Source organism: Pelodiscus sinensis, chromosome 27, assembly GCF_049634645.1.
Source record: "Pelodiscus sinensis isolate JC-2024 chromosome 27, ASM4963464v1, whole genome shotgun sequence".
In the NCBI taxonomy this organism is placed as follows: domain Eukaryota; kingdom Metazoa; phylum Chordata; order Testudines; family Trionychidae; genus Pelodiscus; species Pelodiscus sinensis.
In genome coordinates, this window is record NC_134737.1 from 530,220 (window position 1) to 546,473 (window position 16,254).

Genomic DNA, 16,254 nt, shown 5'->3' on the forward strand with positions numbered 1-16,254 from the left:
CAATTAATGAACATTTCTAATATCTTCCACTACAAATCTTCAGTCTAGTAACCAGGACTAGTATACTGTCTAGCACATTATGCAGCTGCAAATTCTGCACTCTATTTTTGTGCAAAAGAGGCAGAAGACAAGTAAGCAAGCTGAAATCAGAGATTATTAAAAAAACAGCTTTCAGAGTACAGGCAGTCCCCGGGTTATGTACAAGATAGGGACTGTAGGTTTGTTCTTAAGTTGAATTTGTTTGTAAGTCGGAACTGGTACATATTGTAGGGGAAACTCTAGCCAAACATTTATCCAGAGCTCAGTTTTATTCTCCCACACCTCACTTCCCTCAGTCCTGCAGACCAGGGAGATGCGGAGCGGCTTTTCTCGCCGCGGAGGACGCGGGCGGCGGGACCGCGGTGCGTCTCAGTGGTCTGCTGGGGGGGGCGCAATTAGTGCGGGGTTGCCTCACCCCGTTTGTAAGTAGGGATCCGATGTAAGTCGGATCCATTTAACCCGGGGACTGCCTGTACGTCATAGAATCATTAGAGACTCAGCACAATCTCCTACACCTTCTAAGTATACTGTGATTACCCTGAGGCACTGTAAGATTCAGGATTGCCTTCTGAATCAAAGATTACTTTATGTTCAGTACAGTTTTACACATATTCTTAAAGATGTGGGTGTATGCCATGCACTTAGTGATATGTACTGTCATAACTTATTGTATAGAACATTTTACCTGTAAAGACCTAAGAGCTTAAAGAAACCAACCATTCTGCTATGCAATGCTACTACTGGATTAGTGAGTACTAAAGATGTTAAGTATTGTGTAACTGACTAATTGAGTACTTGATGCATTTTTGCATCGACTATTCAATTAGTTGATAGGGCAGCGCTGCCCCTTTGAAATGCCTCCGCAGCGTTTCAAAGGGGCAGCGCCACACTGAGCCTGGGATCAGCTGGGGACTCCCCAGCTGACCCCGGGTCCTATACTGCGCTGCTGCTTTGAAACGCTGTAGCGGTGTTTCAAAGGGGTGATGCCGCACGGCTGATCTAGGGCTTCACCTAATGCTGCTCCTTTGATATGCGGCTGCAATGTTTCAAAGCAGCAGCGCCGCATGGAGCTCAGTCCTGAACTGATCCCAGGCTCCATGCAGTGCTGCCCCTTTGAAATGCCGCTGTGGCATTTCAAATGAGCAGCATCGCACGGAGCCTGGGATCAGCTGTGTGGCACTGCCCCTTTGAAATGCTATGGCGACATTTCAAAGGGGCAGTGCAGCGTGGAGCCCAGGTTCTTCCCCCCCCCCCCTTGCTGCCTTTATCTATCTGATAGAGGCAGCAAGAGGGAGAGTGACTAGTAAACTATCCTGTCGACTATACAATAAGCATTTGCTTATCGGGTAGTCGACTAGTCCTTAACATCCCTAGTGAGTACATGTAAAGTATTTTATACTTTCTTTTATTGTATTCTAATTCTTTGAAAATTGGTATTCCATTGGTAAAGTATAACTCTCAGTTAACCAGAATAGTCGATTAACCGGCACCCCACATTCCCACAAAATGCTGCATAACAATACTTAAGTGAGAGCAGAATACAATTTTGCCTGCAGGATTAAATTTTGCTTGTTTGTTTGTTTTTAAATGAAGTATCTGCTACTATATGTATCCTAGGGATTCAGTTCAAACTGTGAACTAGATTTTAATCCTACTTTTTCCCCATTTGTTGTAATAAAGTTTAAGATAAATTTTACATATTTAATATTGGATCACTTCAACAGAGCATGACTTCTGCATCCCATTTTGGTTTAAAACATAGTTTATTACTACAGATATTAAATACAATATGTTTGCTGAAGAAGACACTGCAGCCATATAAAATAAAAGTGAACATTATAGTATGCTTTTATAAAAGTAAAAAGTCTCTGAACAGTTTGCATTTTTGCAAGTTTAAGGAAAAATCAAACATTTATGTAATAACAGTAGTATAGATTAGTTGTTCAATGTAAATCCCAAATTTCACAGAGTAAAGAGGTCAGTTTGGGGTCTTTTGTCCTCCAACTTACTAGTACTTCTGAATGGTTGTGATTGAGGGTCCTGAGTTCGGTAAGCCTACCTATGAGGCGTGCAAAATGCTGTGGATCTTCTGGATGATAAATTTTTGAATATTTGTACAAAATACCTAAAAGGGGTTCTTGGAGTTTTTCCACGTGTTGTTTGTTTCTTAGGAGTGGGCGATCTGCAAAACAACAATAGCATATTGTTGGGATAGCAACATATAATGTAGGACCCAAACTTGGTCATTTCATTCTCTTTGAATAGTACCATGAATTTTGGTAAGATTACTCATTTGACTGATGAGAACAGGATTTGAACTTTCAAGAAATATTATACGTTGAAGAAAAAGTATGGCTAAGAAAAAGTATAGCAAAGTAAAATACATATAAGTAGTTACACACTTTTCACTTCTTAGTGGTTAGAGCATAGTTGATTTGAAAGTGATCAGTTAATTTAAAAAATGTATTTGCATATGTAACATAATTACTTCTTCATTAATCTGAAAGTTTACCTGAAAAAAATATAGTTGTTGCTACAAGTAGGGCATATTCTGTCTCAGTCACATTAAGTTCTCCCATGCTTCTATAGAAGTAAAATAGTGCAGTGATAAACTCCTCAGTGATACCTTTAAAAATAAAATCAAGCTATTGAAAAATTAATCCAGGAGCAAACTTGTGTGGCCATTGTCAATTATTTTCTCAAAAATCTTTGAGTAATTTTAAAATCCTCAAACTTTTTCATCTGAAAATTATTAGCAAATGTAGTAGAAGACTGATAATTCTTTGGTTATTGAAGGCTGATCTACCTGTGGTAGTTGTGGAAGATGGACTCTCTTCATTGTGAGATATTTCCATGGAATAAATAGAACTTCTCTCAATGTCTTGAATATGACAGAACACAGCATGATCAGAAAATCTTACATGACCTAGAACAAGGAAAACAATATAAAAAGTCCACTACTGAATTTAACTTCATTATATTTAAATATTGTGTTGCAAATGTTTTGCAAATAATACTTAGAAAAGAGTGTACTATTTGTAAATCTGGTACAGGAGATAAACAGTTTACAGGCTGAACCTCTCAAGTCCGGCACTCTTGGGACCTGACCAGTGCTGAACCATGAGAGGTCAATATTACCTAGCAGCATTACCAACACTTTCACTGCATAATGGGCTCTTAGGATATGTCTACACTGCATTCCTCTTTCAAGAGAGGAATGCAAATGCATCTGAGCGAAATTGCAAATGAAGCACGGATTTTAATTTCCTGTGCTTCATTTGCATAATCGCGTCTGGGCGCTATTTCAAAATATCCTATTTTGAAAAAAGAAACGCTGTCTAGATGCGGTTATTTTGAAAGAAAACCCTTCTTTTGAAATTACCCTTAAACCTCATTTTATAAGAAGTAAGGGTAATTTCGAAAGAAGGATTTCCTTTCAAAATAACCGCATCTAGACAGCGTTTCTTTTTACAAAATAGGATATTTCGAAACAGCGCCCGGACGCGATTATGCAAATGAAGCACAGGAAATTAAAATCCACGCTTCATTTGCAATTTCGCTCAGCTGCATTTGCATTCCTCTCTTGAAAGAGGAATGCAGTGTAGACATACCTTTAGAGACATTTAAGGGTAAATTAGGGTAAACAGCACAGAACACTGAGAGCCAGGACTGGTGGCTGTAAACAGACTTTATGGGGCTACACAAAACTTTAAAATCATGCCAGACCATGGATGTTGCTGGACCAAAGAGTACCGCACTAGAGAGGTTCAACGTGTAGTTAAATGCACATACCTCTACATCCACCCAGTACCCTGTTGTATACACATTACAGAAGCACTGCTACTTGTTTAGGGCTAATGAAAGCCAGAAAAGGACCCTCTTCATTGTTCTTTGTTGGGGTCCTCTAAAAAAGTGAAGGGTAAGTAGACATTATTATCAAAGCTGTTATAAGAAACACCCTTCTGAGCTTCACTGACAAACCATTTAGATTCAGTGTCTGAAGGAGCCAGGTTTGCTGAAAAAAATAAATCAACAAATACAAGACTCTGTTTTTTGAATTCACACAACTGTTAGCATTAACACTTACTTTCACTCACTGATGACTGGTATTCATTAGCTTTTTGATTATATATCTGGGCCGAACGCAAAAACATTGCCTCCACAGTTGAACCTTTTAACAATGCAATCTGGTCATCATTAGCTAAACTTTCAAATCCTGTAAGGAAGAATATTCATTGAGACTCAGAATTAGGGACTGCTGTTTCACCTCAGGCTACCAATATAAGTTACCAAAAAGTGATTAGTCTCTGGCTTTAAGAGAAAATAGTGTATCAAAGGCAAGAGCCTAGTACCAACCAGTAAAGGAGCAATCACATCTAGCAGAATCTTATGGTCTTTCTAGGTATTTTACATAGGAATTGACATCATGGATCCGACCTTTGAGACATCCAGTCCACAGTTCTGTGTCTGACAGTGCCCAATAGTAGGGATATTAAGAAGCAGGTAATTCATTAATTTATAGTCAACAAAATTTTTGTTGGCTACACAATTAATTAATTAGGGTTAGCTCTGTAACCACTCAGTCCCAGCTTGTGCTGGGTCCTGTCAACTACCCTCGCTGCAACTCTGCACTAGAAGCACTTTCAGAGACAGCGTGTGGGCAGGCTGGCTTAGTCCTGGCTTGTGCCAAGTCCCGGCATCAACCCCCACTGCAGCTCTGGTGGTGGAATAAGTTGTTGAGTTTCACAGAAGTTTTCTTCAGGTTTGATGAAGGTAACCAAAATGTCTCTAATTATTAACACTTGCAAGAATTAATAATGAATCAATTGAATAGTTTTTCTGAGCCATATATTTTTTTTCAGAATATAAATCAATGTCCTTCTCTTAGAGCCAGGCTAAATTATACTCTTTGTGATGAAGAGTTTGTTAAATTATTTTATAAAGTTACCTGGGAGTCTTTTTGTGAAATCCACTAATACTTGCACATGAACAACTGCTGTCTCGGAGAGCCGCAGAAAACTCTCTTCTGGGTTTGCAGTTTCCTGCAGCTGAATAAAAGGATCAAAGTAATATTATAAACATTTGGTATTACCAAAATATACTACTAGAATATGAAAAATTAAATAGAACAATCTTAATGTATTTGTATGTGGCCTGTCCACTCTGAACACGTACAAACTTCTTTGCTTCCTCTAAGGGAATTGTATATTTTTGATGGGCTGCCACAATGTGATCAATAAGTTGATGTTCCACTGGAGTAAGTTCCATCCTCTCTTGGATCTTTAAAAAAAGAATCAGATACATGACAATACATATGTCTTAAGGTAAATGTGTAACAATGAAAAGACATTTTTTAAATAGGCAAAATCTCCCACTTTTCCAGGTCTAGTTGTGGATGACACGTGCTTGCTGTTTACACCCTCATCTTCAACTTTGATGTTACAAAGGAAACTGCTTTTCTGCTTGAAATTCTTTCTGAGTCGTTTTGATTTACACTGGACTTCAGTCAGCAAACCTGTAAGATACATAATTCTATATCAAAGTATTTGTTAAAGTTCTAATGCCTGTACTGTCTGTTATTATGCAGACTTTATAAGCCTGGCACCTCAATAGCTTATCACCTGTAACTAGCTTCCTACCTGTGAGTATTCTCACATAACAAGTAGTTCGAGGTTCTGCCTATGGTGGTGGCAACAATAACGGATTTTATCGGTCAACTCCTGTCAATAGCCTACATGTGAATAGGGGTGAAAGGCTATGTCTACACTACACTGTTCTTCCAGAAAAAGCTACGCAAATTGTGAAGCGCAATTTGCATAGGTTTTTCTGTTTCTTTTTTCGGAAGAGGCTTTTCTGACATTTGGCCTATCTATACTGGGCCAATGTCAGGAAAAAATACCGTTTTTTGGAATATCCCTTCTTCTTCATAAAACGAGGTTTACAGGGACATTAAAAAAGCACGTCTGCTCTCCTGAGACAAATTTCGGACGAGCAAATGCATTCCCTGCACGTGGAAAAGTTTTTCCAGAATACCTCTGATGTCCTGGAAAAACTCTGTAGGGTAGACATAGCCAAACAGTCTGATGCTGTGTTCTCTTAAAGTAGGCTCTGCACCATATGAGCATTGGATTTCTCATGAAGAATGAACATGGGCAACATTTCTTTTTTATCTTTTTGTAACATGAAAGAGCATTAAATATTCTTTTGGAGATTAGTCAATGTTCAGCACCATTAGCTGTCTCTTGATCACAATTTCATAGACCCTTCTCTGATTAAATTAAGGTGCCTGGCACAAGAATTCTAGACCACAAGTCTAGATCACTTTAGAGAGGCTATTTCTAGGGATGTAAAATCCTGTTTAATTTGTTAACCTATTAAACAGTATAACTGATTAAAGGGGGCGGGGCCACTGGCCCCCTTCACACACTGCTGGACTGGAGCAGTCCTTCCTTCTCTCCCTCTCCCCCACTGCAGTCAGGGGCTGCACTGGCTGGGCCAGAACAGCCCCTGCCTGCAGGACGCTCGAGCCCGCCACGGACAGGATTCTGGTGCAGCCCCTGCCTGCGGCAGGCCAGGGCTGTTCCGGCATCCCAGCTGGAATAGCCCCTGCCTGTGGGATGCCCAGACCCACCACAAGCAGTGGCTGCTCCAGTCTGCACTGAGGAGCCCCTGTCTGCAGCGGGCAGGCAGCTGCTCCAGCTCCCGCCCCCCACCTCCGGTTAGCCAGTTAAACAGTCATATCCCTAGCTATTTCCTAAATACTGATGACTAGTAATGGTGGAAAGAGAAATACCGCAAATGATTTAGTCCTAGGGGAGGACCCTCCAAAGTTAAAACTCCCTAACACAAAATAAACTGGCTTTGGAAAATCGTATTTACAGAGAATGTAGTTGAATTGTAAACAGTAGCAGGGCACTTACACTCTGCCAGCATTCCCACAGCCTTACACTTCTTCAGGCGACACTCCTGACACTTCCTCCGCATGTACATGTCCATTTCACAGTGGCCCCCATTTTTGCATCTATATTCTGCATTTTTGGTAATACTACGTCGAAAGAATCCTAGAAACAAAAGGTACTTGGGATGATGGGAACTTGTAATGCCACTCTCAGTTATTTAAAGAGTTACCATATGATGATTCTAAAATGAAAGGATCAGATTGTTAGAAAACATTATAATTTCATCAATCTAATAATCATTGATTACTTTTATTGTTGTTTTGTGCCTAACATTAAATAGTGCTTGACCAAGGCAATTCCCTTGCACTCTTTCTAGTGACAGGCACCTTACCAATAATGAGGATCTATTAAAATAGGAAGGAAATCTAGCATATCCTCTCCAATTTTTAAGTAATGGCTCAAACCATATTCCAAGTAGGAGGTTTAACCAGCACGCTGCCACTTGACACTGTAGTTCCAGGAAACTGAAATGAGCAAAATAATATAGATCTGATAGAGGCTCAGAACACAGCAAAGACAACATGTTTAGTGACTAGAAAGAGGGGTTGAACAGTGAGGTGGCAAATTTGTAGGTGATACAGTTATTCAAGATTGTTAAGAATAAAAATGACGGCAAAATGTTACAAAGGGATCTCACAAAACTGGATGACTAGAGAACAAAATATCAGATGAAAACCAGTGTAGAGTAATGTACACTGGAAAGCATAATCCAAACAATACATATAAAATGACAGCGTCTAAATTAGCTGTTACCACTGAAGAAAAATCTTGGAGTCACTGTGCATAGTTCTCTGAAAACATCTGATTAGTGTGCAGCAGCAGTCAAAAAAGCTAAAAGAAAGGTAGGAACCCCTAGGGAAGGCAGAAAGACAGAAAATATCACAATGTCATTATATAAGTCCACGGTGTGCACACACTTTTAATACTGTGTGCAGTTCTAATTGCTTGTAATGGGTTATACATCTTACTCCAGCCTTGAAAGAGATGCATTGGATCAGGTAGGCCCAATCAGTTAAGCTGCAAATGGGAGATTTAGGCAGTTTGGAGGCTGCCAATTAAATGGAAGCTGTGAAGGAACAGACAGGAGGCCAGCAACAGTGTAGCAGGCAGAGAGGAAGCCTGCAGTCTCTTTCCCTGATGAAAGGAGAAAGAAAGGGAGATAGAAACCCCTGGGAAAAGGGATAGGCACCCCTGAAGAAGAGTTTACCTGGTAAGTAGTCCAGGGAAGTGCAGACCTTAATTGCTCACCATAAGGCACTGGATTGGAATGCAGAGTGGTACTGGTGGGGGCAGTGAATAAAAGACTGCCTGAATCACTGCAGGAGTGATAAAGTCAGGGAAGAGAGCATGAAGAGTGCCTGATGCTGCTTGCGCAGAAGGACGTTGACCTGGCCACATTGCTAAGTCACAAAGCAGCCATACTGGGATTCAATGAGAAAGAGTGGAACAGAAGAAATGCCCCCAAATTGCCAGAAGGGAATGCCACCCGGTGATGGGCAGGCCTAAGCTTATCGGGTAGTCAAGTCACTACTCATTTACTCGCTCCTCACCCCTGCCCCACCCCAGCTAAAAGCAGTGTGCAGAGTGGAAGTGGGGGCAGGGGAGGCAGAGGCAGGGTTTAAAAAAAGAATTAGTTTATTGATTTATTTTATTTTTTTAAAGAGTTAGTTAATTCATGGAGGATATTGCCATCAATGGCTATTAGCCAAGATGGTCAGGGATGCAACCCCGTTGTCTACATGTCTCAAAAACTCTGACTGCCAAAAATTGCAACTGGGTGATAGGAGAGGGAACAATTGATAGATGCCCTGTTCTGTCCATTCCCTCTGAAGCAATATTGGGCAGCCTGCAGCCCACAGACCACATGTGGCCATTTGGAGTCCCACCTGTGGCCCATGCACCTTCTTTCTGCCCCTTCCCTCATGCCTCTTGCACACTGGGGCACTGGAGCCCTGCACTAACCTACTCCTCCCTCTTCCTCCCAGGACTTTTCGAGCCCTGTGAGTTGGCTGATTCGTACTATGTCGGCATTCCTCCTCCTCCCTGCCAGAACTCTGGGAGGGAGGGGGAGCAATGGGATCGGCATGTGAATCAGGTGATTCATGGCACTCCGAAAGTGCTGGGCGGGAGGAGGAGGAGTAGGCAAATTCGGGGCTGCAGTGCCCTAGTTTGCAAGTGGAGAAAGGGAGCAGAGAGAAGGTGTGTGGGCTGCAGGTGAAACCGAATAGGCCACAGGTTTCCCCACTGGATTTCAACCTAGCAGCCCACTGAGACAAACAAGGGCCACTCATGCAGCCCACTCACTAGTCTTGGTGCCCATCACTGCTCTGAGGCATCTGGCACGGGCCACTGTGCTAAACAAGACCATTGGTCTGACCCAGTATCACCACCCCTGTGCTCTTATGCAGGGATTGCTTTGGCCATTCTCAGAGCTGTATTATCTGGTTCCAGAGAAATGAGTTGATTTCCTTGAAAAAAGGAAATTTCATGCAAAATTGCAGTGATCCTTAGAGATCCAACCCCTGGACAGAGAGAGAAAAACCCAGAGCTAATACATAGGTATTATGATTCAAAGTCACCACCAGCATAGGCAGTCAAAACTCACTGAAGTCAGGTAGACCCAAGAGCCCTATGTAGCATTGTGTGAAATTGGTTTCCACCTGACATAGTGTTTACTATGAATACATATATTAATTAAATTCCACAAAAATGTGAAAATGAGACCAGTATTATAATATTATCTGTTTCTGATCTCTTTCACAATGTACTAGGCACACGAGCTGGCAGATAAAATGGAAAGAGAGGTAATGTAGATGAAGTGGTGAAGTGGATGGTCGTCCACAACAATTTATTGTTTGAATAACAATAGTTTTGTGCATGCATTATAAGATAATGTTCCAGACCTATAGTTCTCACAACAGCAATATATCTCTAGGAGGGATTTTTAATGTGGTGAGAGTATGGTTTTACACATAAGCTCAGGAAGGCTTTTGTATGCAGTGGAGGCAGCAGGGAAGGAGAAGGAACAGAGATGTTTTTGTGACAATCTTGCCAAATGAGTGCATGACTCTCGGGCATCATTGACAGTACAGAGAAGATGGGGTAATATGTAAAGAGACAAGGGTAGATAAGTACAGAGAAGCTGAATTAAATAGACACTTGACAGTAAGAAGAAGATGGAGTCTGATATAGCAGAGGAGAAGCAGTCAGTAGTGAAATTCAGAGAGATCCCATAAGTTATTCCACTCTTCAACTAGCTTGCATCTGTCCTCCAAAACGTTAACTGAAAAATTAACATAAATGTGCTCATTTAAAATTGCATATGTGGAATTTCAGCACGCTGAACTGATTAATAGAGGCAGTTTTCTCTTAAGACACAAAATAAAACTATTACTCCCTTACCTTTACAGCCTTCACAAGTGAGCGCATTGTAGTGATATCCTGAGGCTTTGTCCCCACACACAACACAGAGCTCTTCCTGACCCTTCATTCGCAAGGAGGAATGACTTGGTCTTGCCCTTTTTAGTCCATAATATCCATCATCATCATTATGGCCAACCATACAGGGGGGTTTGTTTAATTCACAGTTACTGATTATGTACTGCCCATCAACATATTGGGAATCCAAGCTGTAGGCATTGTATTGTGACTGGGAAGGTTGTGACTGTAACATTGTAGGAAACTGAACTGCTGAATACTGGCAGAAAGGAGTAGCCTGAAAGTCTGAGTCTTGCAGCTGATAATTTATGTGCTCTGGCAAAACATCTAGGTAATGAAAAACAAGAGAATGAAACAAAAAGATTGTGGAAGAATTTGTGACTTCATTTACCTACAAATATTAAATTATGTTTATAATGTACTATTAAAAGAAAATTTCAGAAGAGTTACTCATTTTTGCACCTAAAAATTGGTGCCTGCAGTTTTTCTTAGTAAAGTCTTTTCATGTGTTTGGTTAATGTCATATTGTGGACTACTTGAATTCTGTAAATGAGTAACTTAATTTTGCACAGATAGTTAAATTGCAGGCAATTCAGGTGGTGAGAGACTGGTATTCCCAGACTTAATGCCTGCTGTTCATTAATGTGGAGTAAGGATGAGCTTCAGAAAAGAGACTGGGTATCAGTCCAAATAAAATTTAAATAAAATTTAAACATTTTAAACAGAGAAACATTTATGTTTGGTATTAAAACACATTCCAGGCACAATATATGAAAATGAAGAACATTAACAAGCAGAGGACAATACAAAAATTCCAAAGAGTGGCCTATTTTGCCATTATATAAACATCTCAAAGCTGATGTTCAGCAGACCATGAATGCCAGGATATGCTTTATTTAAAAAATTCTCTCAGTCGTACTTGCATTTTCAGTAATGTTTGTACAACATTGTGACAGGAGTTGTTGTGTACAGTTATTTATCATGTTTGCAGTTGATTTACAAAATAAACAAAATGTGCAAGCATCATACAAATGTGCAACTGGATGGGACTTTGAGAAGTGATGAAGTCCAGCCTGCTACACTTTTGCAGGGCACAGTGAATCTGGACCATCCTTGACAGTTGTTTGTCTGACATGTTTTTAAAACCTGCAATGATGGAGATTCTACAACCTCCCTTGGAAGCTCATTCCAGCGTTTAACTACCTGTATAGTTAGAAAGTTTTTCTTAATATATAACTTAAATCTCCCTTGCTGAAAACTAAGCTTATTATTTCTTGTCCTATCTTCAGTGGACCTGGAGAAAAGTTAATCAGTCTTCTTGATAACAGCCCTTAACATATTTGAAGGCTTATCAGGTGTTCATTCAGTCATCTTTTCTCAAGATAAAACATACTCAGTTTTCTAACTTTCATCATAAAATAGAGCTTTTCTCACAACCACATCATATTCAGTTTCTCGGCCACTCTAACCCCCAGATCCTTTTAAGCAGTACTACCATCTGTGCAGTTACTCTCCATTTTTAGTAGTCCATTTGATGTTTTCTTCCTAAGTACTTTGCACTTTACTGCATTTCATCTTACTGAATCCAAACTAATTTTCCAATTTGTAAAGGTTATTTTTAATTCCAGCATAGTGTCATCTGCAGATTTTATAAACATACTCTCCACTCCAATATCCACGTCATTAATAAAAATATTGAATATTAGTGACGCTATTGCAATCCACAGTGACGCCAAGATCTCTTTCTTGAGTAGTAACAGCTAATTTAATTTAATTTAATTCTGGGGTTTCATGTTCAACAATTATTAGGGCCCTACCAATTTCATGACAATGACAATGAAAATAAGCCTTTCCCATTCAAATCAGATGTTCTCTTGTTACTAAGAATGATCCAGGAATTGAGGCTCCTAACTCCAGCTAGGATGAGGAAGGCTGAGGCAGGACACGACTTGCTATTTCCCTACAACGCAGCTTTTGGGTACCTGACCTGGCTGCAGATAGCTCCACACTGGCTCCTTCCTACTCTGTCCAGCTTGGAAGGCATCACAAAAGTGAGGGTGGCAAACCCATTACCCAAATAAAACAGGTTTACAAACCCCTTCCTACAGTCCCTGTTGGGGTCAGGATCCCCACAGTACAAAACTGTGAAAGTTGAGATTTAAATATCTGCAAACATGAAATGTACAAATTTTCAAGTCTTATGGACTGTGAAACTGACTAAAATATACAGGCAGTCCCCGAGTTACGCGGATCCAACTTACGTCGGACTGCAGTTATGAACGGGGCTTTTCTCGCCCCGGAGGACGGGAGCAGCGGGACGCCCAGATGCGCCGCGGTCCCGCCGCCCGCGTCTTCCGGGGCGAGAAAAGCTGCTCCGTGTCTCCCTGGTTTGCTGGGGGGGAGCCCCCCCAGCAGACCAGGGAGACGCGGAGCAAAGCCGCGGAGCACGTGGGCAGCGGGACAGCCCAGACGCGCCGCGGCTGTGCCGCGGCCGGCGTCCTCCGAGCAGACTAGGGAGACGCGGAGCAAAGCTGCAGAGCATGCGGGCAGCGGGACAGGCTTTTCTCGCCAACGACGCCTGGGGTAGAGCAGCTGGGGCACTGTCGGGTTGGTCCTGTAGCGCCGCTCCTCGGTGCTACTGGACCAACCCAGCAGCACCCCAGCTGCTCTGTCCCAGGCGTCCCCAAGTCAGCCGCTGCTGAAACTGACCAGCGGCTGACTACAGGAAGCCCGAGGCAGAGTTGCTCTGTCCCGGGCTTCCTGGAATCAGCCACTGATCAGTTTCAGCTGTGGCTGACTTGGGGACACCTGGGGTAGAGCAGCTGGGGTGCTGCCGGATTGGTCCAGTAGCGCTGAGGTGCGGCGCTGCAGGGACCTACCCGGCAGCGCCCCAGCTGCTCTGTCCCAGGCGTCCAAATTCAGCCGCTGTTGAAACTGATCAGCGGCTGATTCCAGGAAGCCCAGGGCAGAGCAACTCTGCCTCGGGCTTCCTGTAGTCAGCCGCTAGTCAGTTTCAGCAGCGGCTGAATCTGGACGCCAGTTCCGACTTACATACAAATTCAACTTAAGAACAAACCTACAGTCCCTATCTTGTACGTAACCCAGGGACTGCCTGTACTATGATTTGGCAGAGCTCTAGTGATTGTCCACCATAATCCTCAAATCTTTTTCAAAGCAACTGCTTCCCCAGACAGAGTCCCACATCCAGTAAGTATGGCCTACTTTCTTTATTCATAAATATTAAATGTAGTAGTATTACAACAAATACTGTTTTCTTATGCAATTTACCAAGCAATCCACATTGTTCTGCATTAGCAACTTGTCATTTTAGTTATTTGCCATTCCCCGCTATTTTTGTATCCTCTTAAACTTTAACAGTGATGACTTTACATTTTCTTTCAAGTCATTGATAAAAATATGTTAAATAGCTAGGGCTTGTAGGAGCCCACTAGAAACATACTTGATTGATGAGCATTTCTCATTTGACTGGATAAGTGCTTAAATCTTTAATGTAGGTAACTTCTGTAATAGTAAACCAAATGAAAAGTCTCAGAGGGGCAGCTGTGTTAGTCTGCAACTTTAAAAACAACATGTAGTGCCCTGGCACTTTAGACTATGTCTACACAGCAGAATTATTTCAGAACAACTGACATTATTCCAAAATGACATAGTGTGCATCCACACAGCAAGCCTTTATTTTGAATTAAAGCACTTCTTACTCCAACTCCTATAACCTTTATTTTATGAGGCGTAAGGGAAGTCGAAGGAAGAATGTTCTTCCTTTGACTTCCTGCTGTGTACACAGCGCTGAAAGCTGACTTAAGCTATTTCAACTTCAGCTATGCACTTGACATTTTTGCCCTGCTGGGTAGACATACCCTTAGAAACTAACAAAAATATATAGAATCATGATCTTTTGTGGGTTTTAGGATAGGTTTTATCCTAAAGTCCACAAAAACTCATGATTCTATATACTTTTGTTGGTCTCTAAGGTGCCACAGGACCACTTGTTTTCAAGTTAAAAGAGCAACTGCTTCAATCTTTTTGTTTTTTTAAATATTTTCATTTTTCTTTACTCACCGTAATATTGAATGGGTTCAGCAAGGCAGTACCCATCAGATACAGTTACAAAGGTATTTGCCATACTCTGCTTCAGCTCCCACTGATTCATTCACTTTGGTACTTTTAAGAAGAAAATCTGAGGAAGTAGAACATGACTAGTTACTTTGAAAGGCAAGACTCAGGTTTCCATTAGAAAGAATACAACCATCACTTCAGAAAGGATTGTTGTGGTAGGCAGGTTACACAGCCCTGAAAGAAAAGAAATATCTAGAGATAATAAGGCCATTTGCAAATTATGAGAGAAAGGCAGGTAGGTGGAAAGTTACTGGGAATAGACAGCATTACAAACTGTGTTGGTCTTAATGAACAGGCTTTGTTTATAAATCTTCTGTTGCTGATTTTACTGTAATGCATCTTCCCATCCCAAACAATTAGACTAGGATTAATATTCCCTAACATTAATTTCAGAGCAGCAGTGGAGTTCCTCTGAGGTCTTATATGTAATTTCCATAGCCTTAGTGTCCTCTTCCCTCCACAGTGAGGAGGGATTAAGGCAGTGGTCACCAACCAGTCAATTGTGATCAACTGGTTGATCTTGGGGAGTCTGCTGGTCGATTGTGATTAGCTGGCTCCCTGCTTGCCCTGGCCACACACCACTGGCCCATTTCCACAAGTGGCCAGCACAGCTCCATGGCCCCCTGTGAGTGGAGGAGGGATGGCAGGTAGAAGTCTCAAGGTTGCAATCATCATACCCCATAGCTACCCATAGGCCAGTTATGGGGAACTGTGACCAATGGGAGCTGAAGGGGTAGTGTTAGCAAAGAAGGGGAGCCTGTGGAGCCACAAGGGCACACTGGCCCCTTCCAGAAGCAGAATGGAGCTGGGGCAGGCACAGAGCCTGCCATAGACTCACTGCACTGGCAGGAGGTCACATGGCAAACCTCAGCCACATCCTGTGCTATCTCGACTTAGAGCCCCAGGAAGTACTTAGTTCGAATCACTCTGGGGTGTACTTATTTTGAAATAGCAGCAGCGGAGTGTCCACATTACAGCTATTTCAAAATAACAATTTCAAAATAAGCGTTATTCCTCAAGGAAAGCAGCAGTACAGATTTCAAAATAACCAGACCATTATTTCAAAATAATGGGCTTGGTAGTGTAGACGTTCTGCTTATTATTTCAAAATAAGGGGAGTTATTTTGAAATAATTCCTTCGTGTTAACCAGGGCTCACACTGCTATTTTTAATGCTGTAGGTCATTGGTCACCAACCAGTAGATCAAGATCTACCAGTAGGTCTTGGAGCCTCTGATAGGTGATCCTGACTTGTTTGGCCAGGAACCTGTCAAGCACAGTTGGCCCTCCACATATTGTCATGCTGCTCCTGCCCTCTGCCTTCGAGTTGCCCCCCAGAGCCTCCTGCTTGCTGTGCAGTGTGCAGGAAGGAGTGGGGGGGGACTGATGTCAGGGTGTCCCTCCCCCCCCCCCACTCCTGTACCCTATCTCCGCACAGAGAGAAGGGGATGGAGGGAGGTTGGCAATGCAAATCTGTCACTCTCACACACTGTGTGTGTCTGTCATTCTCACAAACACACACTGTCCTTCCCTCTCATCTCCTGACCCAACACACACATGGGGGGTTGTTACTTCTTTTACTGCTTGCAAAGGGTGTTATTTTGGGTTTTTTACTGGTCTGTTCATTTAATCAATTTTCCTTTCTATCTTACATTTAAACGTAATTCTTTGAGTAGTGAGTT

General features: G+C 41.9%; 1 protein-coding gene across 3 annotated transcripts in view; it reads right to left on the reverse strand.

Annotated features, from left to right (window-relative positions):
• Window positions 1-1,783: 1,783 nt before the first annotated feature.
• LOC102449041 (bile acid receptor-like) overlaps window positions 1,784-16,254 on the reverse strand; it is a 47,434-nt gene continuing 32,963 nt past the window's right edge. For 2 of the 3 annotated variants that reach the window (XM_006118805.4, XM_006118804.4), the window contains exons 2-11: window positions 14,517-14,634; window positions 10,401-10,763; window positions 6,960-7,100; window positions 5,415-5,554; window positions 5,215-5,319; window positions 4,988-5,087; window positions 4,127-4,255; window positions 2,846-2,965; window positions 2,552-2,665; window positions 1,784-2,221 (exon numbers count right to left, since the gene is read on the reverse strand). In XM_006118805.4, the coding sequence (XP_006118867.2) occupies window positions 1,983-2,221; window positions 2,552-2,665; window positions 2,846-2,965; window positions 4,127-4,255; window positions 4,988-5,087; window positions 5,215-5,319; window positions 5,415-5,554; window positions 6,960-7,100; window positions 10,401-10,763; window positions 14,517-14,607 (1,542 nt within the window). In that variant the 5' untranslated portion in view covers window positions 14,608-14,634 and the 3' untranslated portion in view covers window positions 1,784-1,982. The remainder of the gene's footprint in view (window positions 2,222-2,551; window positions 2,666-2,845; window positions 2,966-4,126; window positions 4,256-4,987; window positions 5,088-5,214; window positions 5,320-5,414; window positions 5,555-6,959; window positions 7,101-10,400; window positions 10,764-14,516; window positions 14,635-16,254) is intronic. The other variant, XM_075909974.1, reaches the window with a different exon arrangement.